At 43.1% G+C, this 8,292-nt stretch overlaps 1 protein-coding gene across 6 annotated transcripts in view; it reads right to left on the bottom strand.

Annotated features, from left to right (window-relative positions):
* Nucleotides 1-664: 664 nt before the first annotated feature.
* Nucleotides 665-8,292, bottom strand: part of LOC126491969 (protocadherin beta-18-like) — a 38,187-nt gene continuing 30,559 nt past the window's right edge. For 4 of the 6 annotated variants that reach the window (XM_050128025.1, XM_050128030.1, XM_050128028.1 and 1 more), the window contains one exon: nucleotides 665-6,666. In XM_050128025.1, the coding sequence (XP_049983982.1) occupies nucleotides 6,145-6,666 (522 nt within the window). In that variant the 3' untranslated portion in view covers nucleotides 665-6,144. Of the gene's footprint in view, nucleotides 7,216-8,292 lie in introns of all 6 variants that reach the window. The other 2 variants (XM_050128024.1, XM_050128027.1) reach the window with 2 other exon arrangements.

Genomic DNA, 8,292 nt, shown 5'->3' with positions numbered 1-8,292 from the left:
AACTGGACTCAGACACTGCCCTCTTGTGTTTCTGTCCTTCATATGACTTCAGCTCTGCAGGTCTCTGATCTGGCGTAACTCTTCTCTTATCCCTTATACTCCTGCCACATCTTCAAGAGAACCAGCTTACCTAGAAACCTCTCATGCTGGGTTCTGACCATGGCAACTTTCCACTGTCTAGGATCTCTCCATCTCAGTCCCAGGAACCCACTTCCCCACCAGCCCTAGTCCAGCTCAGCCCAGTGTTTTAGCACAACAGCAGCAGAGCAAAGCAGGACAGTGGGGATTTAGCTTGAGCTCCTGCTAATGTGCTAGCAGTGGGGCCCCTTGGGGTCTGGAGTTAACCTGGGAACAGATGAATACAGTTGCCTTTCCCTGATGTCTGCTCCCGCCCTGCCCCAGAGCTGCTAGCCTCTTGCTTCTTCCTGACTTGTCAATTACCTGTCTCCAGAAACAGCTCCTCTACCATCATTGCCGTTGTTTCAACTCCTGACCTGCTCCCTCTGAGCTCCCCAGCTGCCTCAACTTTCCCCTTTCCACTTCTTTGCCAGGGCAAGGTTGGACCACGGTGGTTCAGCAAGCCTGACAGCTTAGCTCATTATCTTCCTTCTTTTGTATAGCTTAGTAAATAAATGATCATAACTAAAAAAAGATAGCTATGGGATGTGTTCATCAGACAAATGTTTACTATAATACAAAAGAGATACATTTCACAATGACAAATGCGAACTCATCACACTAAAACAAAACAAACAACAACAAAAAACCCTACCCGTGTGAATTAAATAACAGATTCAAAGTGATAAGGCTTAAAAAATGGTAGACTTGAGCAGAGAGATGGACAAATAAATACACTATCATACTTGAATACATTAACACATTCTTTTAGTAGATTATTAAGCACAAAGGAAATCATGCATAAATAACATCAAAACATATGAAACAACTTTTAGCTAATATTTATAAATCTTCATTCTGACAAACTACAGAATGAGGTGATATTTTGTTTGTACTATAATAAACAATGCTTGCCTGAAGATCAGAGGAGCAGTGCAGCCAGCCACTAGTTCTTACCTTACTGAGTCCTCAGACCAAATTGGTGATCCTATCTCTAGGAATCTTCAGACTGAATGCAGTGAGCTTCTGTCTCCTCCCACCTTATATTCCTTTCTCCACCCAGTCATATCCCATCCTGTCTCAATTTTCCTAGTGCTGGGATTAAAGGCATGCAACCCCCACGTAAGGTGTGAGCTACCACTGCCCTGGCTGTTTTTATTTAAGACTGGAACAATCCTGTGTGTCCCAGGTGGCCTTGAACTCACAGAGATCAACCTGCCTTTGCCTCCGGAGTGCTGGGATCAAAGGTGTGTGCACCACCGCCTGGTTTCTATGGCTAACTAGTAGGTAACTCTGCACTCTGATCTCCAGGTAAGCTTTATTTGTTATAGCACAAACAAAATATCACCACAACACAACATCTATTTCTTCCAAATGTAGATGGGAGGTTTGATAATATGCTCCAGAACCACTACTGCTGTTTGGCTGTTAGTGACATAAAATAATTCAATCATTTTTCAAGGACTACAGTTACACAGAATATATCCTCAAATAAAAAATTGGGGAGTATTAAAATAGTATTCCAAAAGTACTTTGAAATCAAGAAATACACTTATAATTTACCGACCTGTTGAAGAAGATAGAAATGACAAATCCAAATAGAATATTCATTAAAACATAAGTACCCCACAGAGAAAATATACAACCTCTTCGTATTTTATGTGTTTTGATTTAAATTTGAAAAGTAAGGCATAGAGTAAATAAGAAAGCTAGCAAAAGAGAAAGGTAAACCCAAAGGAGATATGAAAAATTATAGCATAATAGGAGAATTCGTTGGAATAGGAAATAAAAAGAAACAGGGAATATATCAAAGGGAATGGTGTTTATTTTTAAAAAAAATTCAATGACGGTGATACTCTCATATTAATACTTATGTTAAGAAGAGAGGAGAAAAAACCTATTACCAATATCTAGAATAAAAAGAAGAACATCACTGTATAGCCTAAATACATCAAAAGATAAAATTAATATTATAAGTCATGTCTTTCAAATACTTCATGACTTGTATAAATTTTGAGATAAAAAGTTGAGATTGCAATGCAGTCTTCCCAAAGGAAAAAATCACCCATGGATTATTTTAATACTAAATTATATCAAATTCATAAACATAAAAGGAAGATAACAAAAACTTTGTGAGTTACTCTTCAGCTGCTGTGATTGAATTCCATAACCAAATGAGACTGTGGGAAGAAAGTTTATTTTTGTTTATGTTCCCAGAGAGAGACCATAATGGTTGGGGGTGCTATAGAAGTAGGGATCCAGAGCAAAAAGCTGACAGATCAAATCTTCAGCCACAAACACCAAGTGGAGAGAGAAAACTGGATGGGGTGCAGTGCTATGAACTCCTGAAGCCCAACCCAGTGGGTACTTTCTCCAGCAGCCCCACAATGTCTCCCCAAAGAGCTTCACCAACCAGAGACCAAGTATTCAAATATCGGAGGCGATAGGAGACAAATTTTCATTCAAAGTATCACAAATACTTCACACAGCACTTCGTTATATAGAAGAGGAAGAAGCAATTGCCAGACAATTTGTGAGACAATGGAAACTTGAATGAGCTGACCTAATAAGTTTGAATCTCTGGGCCTACTTCCAAACATCTCAGCACATGAGAAGACTGCTGGGATTAACCCAAGTAGGCCATGTGGAAAAATCGAGAGCTAGACCAAATCTAAATGTGCCAGCAACAAACTTCTTTTTCCCATTTTATATTCAAATCAACATTATTTTGAAATTTATCAGTGCTGCCAAGTGTCAGGAACGACTCCTACTCATTGGCTGTTAATGACTGTAGTCTGAAGAAAATAATACTTTCTTTTTTTCTAACCTATTACCAGGGGAACTGGAGACTGGAAAGATGAGACCAACTTTCGAAAGTTCTGTCAGCCAGAGGGTGTGGTACCTGTGATCTCTGCAGTCTGTGTCACATAGCTTTCTCGGTACACGAGGGAAAAATCATTAAAAGCGTGTTAATAGAAAATCTGTTTGCCCCTTTAAAGAGCCTATGCTGGAATTTCTCAGCACTAGTGAAAGCTTTCCCAGTTGTACCTGTGACTTTCTCTCCAATGCAAGCGTGTCTGGCAGCGAATCTCCTGATTTTAACATACGTTACAAAGCAATTAGGAAGAAAATTTCCTCCAGTCGTCCATCTCATATTTTACTATAAACAGCAAGAAGAAATCAGGCTGTACTTCCAACTCTTTCCCTGGAAATTTCCTTAGCCAAACATCCAAATGAATGAATGATTTTCTTCATATAATGTACGCCACAATGCAGCTAAGGGTTCTGCTACTATATAAGAATAAAAGTATTAATTTTCCTTTAGCTTTCAAAATGTTCTCCCTGCCTGGGCCCTTTCTAATAGTAACTTTAATGTCTATATTTCTCTTCATAGTTTCCTTTAAAGGATTTATAAGTTCCATGTGCCAACATGTTCTACAAGCACCAAGCTCCTCAGTTCCTTTTGCGCCTTCACTAAACATACTTGTCACATTTCTACCAAGTCTGTACAGAGCAATCTGAACCTTTTCTATTCTGTATCTGCAATTTCATCTGTCCCCTGACCACAGCCCAGTTTAAAATTCACTTCCATAAATACATATGGTTTTTTTTTGAGGCAGGGTTTCTCTTTGTTGCCCTGACTGTCCTGGAACTCACCCTGTAGACCAGACTACAGGCTACCTAGAGATCTTGCTTTCTCTGGCTCACAAGTGCTGGGATTAAAAGGTGTGTGTCACCACTGCTGGCCCCACTTCCATATTTTAAGTCATTCCATCAACTTCATCCTAGTCTAGGTACCAAAATTTGTATCAGTCAGGTTTCAACCAGAGAGATAGAGACTTTAGAAAACATATCACAAGTAAGTGACTTATTCTACTGTGGGAATTTGCTAGGAAGTTCAAAATCTGTATGGCAGGTTGAAATAGTGAACCACATCTATAGCCCTTAGAAAATTTCTTATTCTGCCCCCCCCCCTTGGGCAGAACAGGGTCTCACTGTGCACCTCTAGCTATCCTAGCAAAACAGAATCTCACTGTGCAACTCTGGCTATCCTAGCAAAACAGGGTCTCACTGTGCAACTCTGGCTATCCTAGCAAAACAGGGTCTCACTAGTCAAGGCTGGCCTTGAACTCTTACTAACTCTGCCTCCCAAATGATTTAGGATATACTCCCTATTTTAAGTTTAGTTTATTGGCAACCTTAATTTCATTTGTATTTTGTCTTTACAATGTAAAGTAATACTGATAGGTTCTAGGAATCAGTATGAACAGCTTTGAGGTCATCATTTTTTTTTTTACTATTTCTCCAAATCATTCAACACACCATCAACATATGCATTACTAAAAATTGTTTGACAAAATAATGCTAATTCTATAATACAGTTTGTTCCAAATTTCTTATCAGTCAGAGCCATGTCTGTTATGATTCATGGCTGCACAACCCTGGCAGGCCTCCTGGTGGGTGGCAGACTGAGGTGGGTGGGAGACAGACAGACAGATACAGCATGCAGAGAGAGCTTGGATATAGAGTTTATTTAGTAGGTATTGGGAAGGGTATAAGGATAAGGAGTTAAGCAGGGAGGAAAAAGAAAGAAAGGAGGGGGAACAGAGAAAGAGAAGAAAGAAGGGAGGAAGGAGCTGCAAAAGCTGCCTTTTCAGAAGAAGGGACAGAGGAGAGGGGAGGGGGAGAAGGCTTGAGATTCCCTTGCCTCTCAAGGAAGGCTGAGATTGGGAGTGGGCAGGACTTGTCTCTTAAAGCGATTGGGTACCCAGGTGATAGGGCAGACCAGAAGATTTGTTATTCCAACATTGTCATCATCCAAAGCAAGTAGATACTGGCAATGTTATACCACCAGAAGGTAACCTGAGCCCAGAATTGGGGGTTTACATCAAGATATCCTCACTATAAGTGATAACAGCAAGAAATACATCATTGTTCCTGGAATCTATTGATTTTACAGAAACTTCCTCACCACAGACGTTGGGTGCAGCATGCCAAGGGCTCCCATCAAGTAAAGATAACAGGGAGGCTTTACTCTTTTCTGTATTAATTTAGACAAGAAAGAAGAGGAAATACGGATACATTTTTTTATGAGATGATATTTACAGTGAACATTAAAAAACTTGAAATTACCTTGCTACTTCCTATTGGAGAAATGAAAACATAAACAGAGGATCTGAAAGACAGTTGGTATTAATGAATATGAACTTCTTCCAAAAATAACACAAAGGAGGCGACTGAACTCTTAGTAACACCAAAAAAAAAAAACCAAGCAAACAAAAACCTATGGACTTTCAATTTTAAAATGAAGTATGATTTATTTATATATTTTTAAAGATTTATTTATTTATTGTGTATACAGTATTCTGCCTACATTCATGCTTGCAGGCCAGAAGAGGGCATCAGATCTCATTACAGATGGTTGTGAGCCACCATGTGGTTGCTGGGAATTGAACTCAGGACCTTTAGATAAGCAGGCAGTTCTCTTAAACACTGAGCCATCTCTCCAGCACCATAAAGTATGATTTAAAAGAAATCATATATTCTTCTGTGGTGTCACACCTTCAGGAATGTATTTTTATTTTTTGAGAATTAATATGCCATGTTCATCATATAGCCCAGGCTGAGCTTGAATTCTCTATGTAGTAAATGACCTTGAATTTCTGATAGCCTGCCTGCACCTCCAAATGCTGGGATTACAGGGTGATCCAACCTAAGGCCTCCAACAAACTGCACAAGCACTCTATAAATTAATCTGTTCTCTTGTGCTCACTAGAAGAGATTCACATCCTTTGAGAGAAAGTATGGCAAATTCAATCAGGAACACTAACTGCCCTGATGTAAAACGTTCAGTAACAACAGAACTGGAAAAATACCCACACAGTTAACAAGCTAGTAAACAAACGATAACATTCCTTAAACTAGCAGAGAAATAAAAACAAATACAATTAAACATTACTACCAAATTTAAAAAGAAAATGCTAAATCAAAAGAGAATTAATTACACAGCAAGTGAAACGTGAAGTTTCACATGCCTAAAATACTCGGGAAGGGTGGATAATCTTCTGATGGCCCATCAGAGTTTTGGTTTAGAATATTGGTAAACACCGGCTTCATGAATCTGAACTCATTACTCTGAGAGTCTCCGGTCAGACAAACCTCATACTGGAGGCTCTGGGACAGGGTCCCCGCGCCGCTGACATCTACCAGGTGGCCAGGAAAGTGTCCCTCAGGCACAGAGCAGCCACCCAGAGAGGACGCCCTGGATCTCCTGCACAGCCTCACTCCCACGAACAGAAGCACAGACAAGAGGAAGAGCGAAGACACAGATGCCAAGGCAATGACCAGGTATAGCGTGAGCTCATCCTCATCTTGGGCGGGGTCGCGCGCCACCTCCGGTAGAGGCAGGAAGGGCTGAGAGAAGCCATCCACCAGCAGCACATGCAGAGTGACACTGGCAGACCGCGGAGGATCGCCATTGTCCTTGACCAGCAGCAGCAGCCTGTGCTTGGGCGCATCGCGCTCACTCAGCAGCCTGGAGGTGCGCACCTCGCCATTGTGAGCCCACACGCTGAACAGTCCGGGCTCCGTGGCCTTCAGCAGCTGGAACGACAGCCAGGCATTCTGACCAGAGTCACGGTCCACAGCCACCACCTTGGTGACCAGGTAGCCGGGTTCGGCCGCCCTGGGCAGCAGCTCTGTGAAGGGCGCAGAGGCGTTCTGCAGCGGGTAGAGCACGAAGGGCGCATTGTCGTTGGCGTCCAGCACCTGCACGCGCACCAGCGCCTGGCTGCTGAGCGTGGGCGAGCCTTGGTCTGTGGCGCCCACGAGGAACTCGAAGCTCTGCAGGGCCTCATAGTCCAGCGCCCTGAGCGCGAACAGCTGCCCATTGTCGGCATTAATGGAGATGAGCGAGGAGAGATCCAGCTGCGGGTCGTGCGTGGGCAACAGCGAGTAGGTGATGTGGGCATTGGAGCCTGAGTCTGAGTCTGTGGCGCTGATGGTGCCTATGTGCAGGGCGGGGCTGTTGTTCTCTTGGACAAACAGGATATAGGAGCTTTGTGCGAAGGCGGGGGCGTTGTCGTTGACGTCAGAGACCTGCACTGTTATGGTGTGCTGGGTTGTGAGCCTGGGTGTGCCCATGTCGGTGACTGTGATGGTGATGTTGTACTCAGCTCTGCTCTCTCTGTCTAACCCGCTCTCTGTCATCAGTCTATAGAAGTTTTCAACAGAAGGTTCCAGTACAAAAGGAATACCATCTTGGATGGAACAAACTGTCTTTCCATTTTCACCAGAGTCTCGGTCTCGAATCCGAAATAGAGCCACTTCTGTCTCTGGTGAATTTTCTGGGATGGGGCTGGTGAGCGAGGAAACAGTTAGTTCTGGGTAGTTATCATTGACATCCACCACCTGAATAGAAACGGAACATTTCCCAGAAAGCCCTCCGCCATCAGAGGCCTCTATGTCTATTTCATATGAAGATGCTGTCTCGAAGTCCAGTGTTTTAATTAGTCGAACTTCTCCCGACAGGGCGTTTAGCTCAAAAGTTTTACTCATCTCCTGAGACGGATGAAAAAAAGAATACGATACTTCTCCGTTTGTCCCAGTATCTAAATCCTTGGCTGAGACCTTAGCAACCAGGGAACCCACGGGGCTGCTTTCTGGGATCTGCACCTGATAGAGCGCCTGTGCAAACTCAGGGGCGTTGTCATTGACATCCAAGACGATAATCCGGATTTGTGTGGTGCCAGTCCTGGGCGGAGAACCTCCATCCAGCGCTGTCAGAGTTAATCTGAACTCTGCCTGCTCCTCGCGGTCAAGCTCTTGGTCCAGCACCAGCTCTGGGTATTTCCTCCCATCACCTCGGGTTCGGGTGGAAACACGGAAATGGGAATTGGTACTGAGGCTATAGTTCTGAATGCTGTTGTTGCCCACATCCAAATCCTGAGCGCTTTTTAGTAGAAACACAGAACCAACAGAGCTACTCTCCAGGATCTTCACGGTCATTTCTCTCTCAGGAAACTCGGGAGAATGATCATTTATGTCTCCCACTCGTAACTCAGCTCGAAATATTTCCAGCGGGTTTTTCAGTAACACTTGGAAATGTGTGACACAGGGCTCAGTGGGGCCGCACAGCTCCTCCCGGTCCATTTTTTCATTTAATATCAGCTTCCC

This window comes from Alexandromys fortis, unplaced genomic scaffold, assembly GCF_014885135.2.
Source record: "Alexandromys fortis isolate MF-2015 unplaced genomic scaffold, M_Fortis_MF-2015_v1.1 scaffold_283, whole genome shotgun sequence".
Lineage (NCBI taxonomy): Eukaryota > Metazoa > Chordata > Mammalia > Rodentia > Cricetidae > Alexandromys > Alexandromys fortis.
This window is presented reverse-complemented; position numbering and strand designations above follow the sequence as displayed.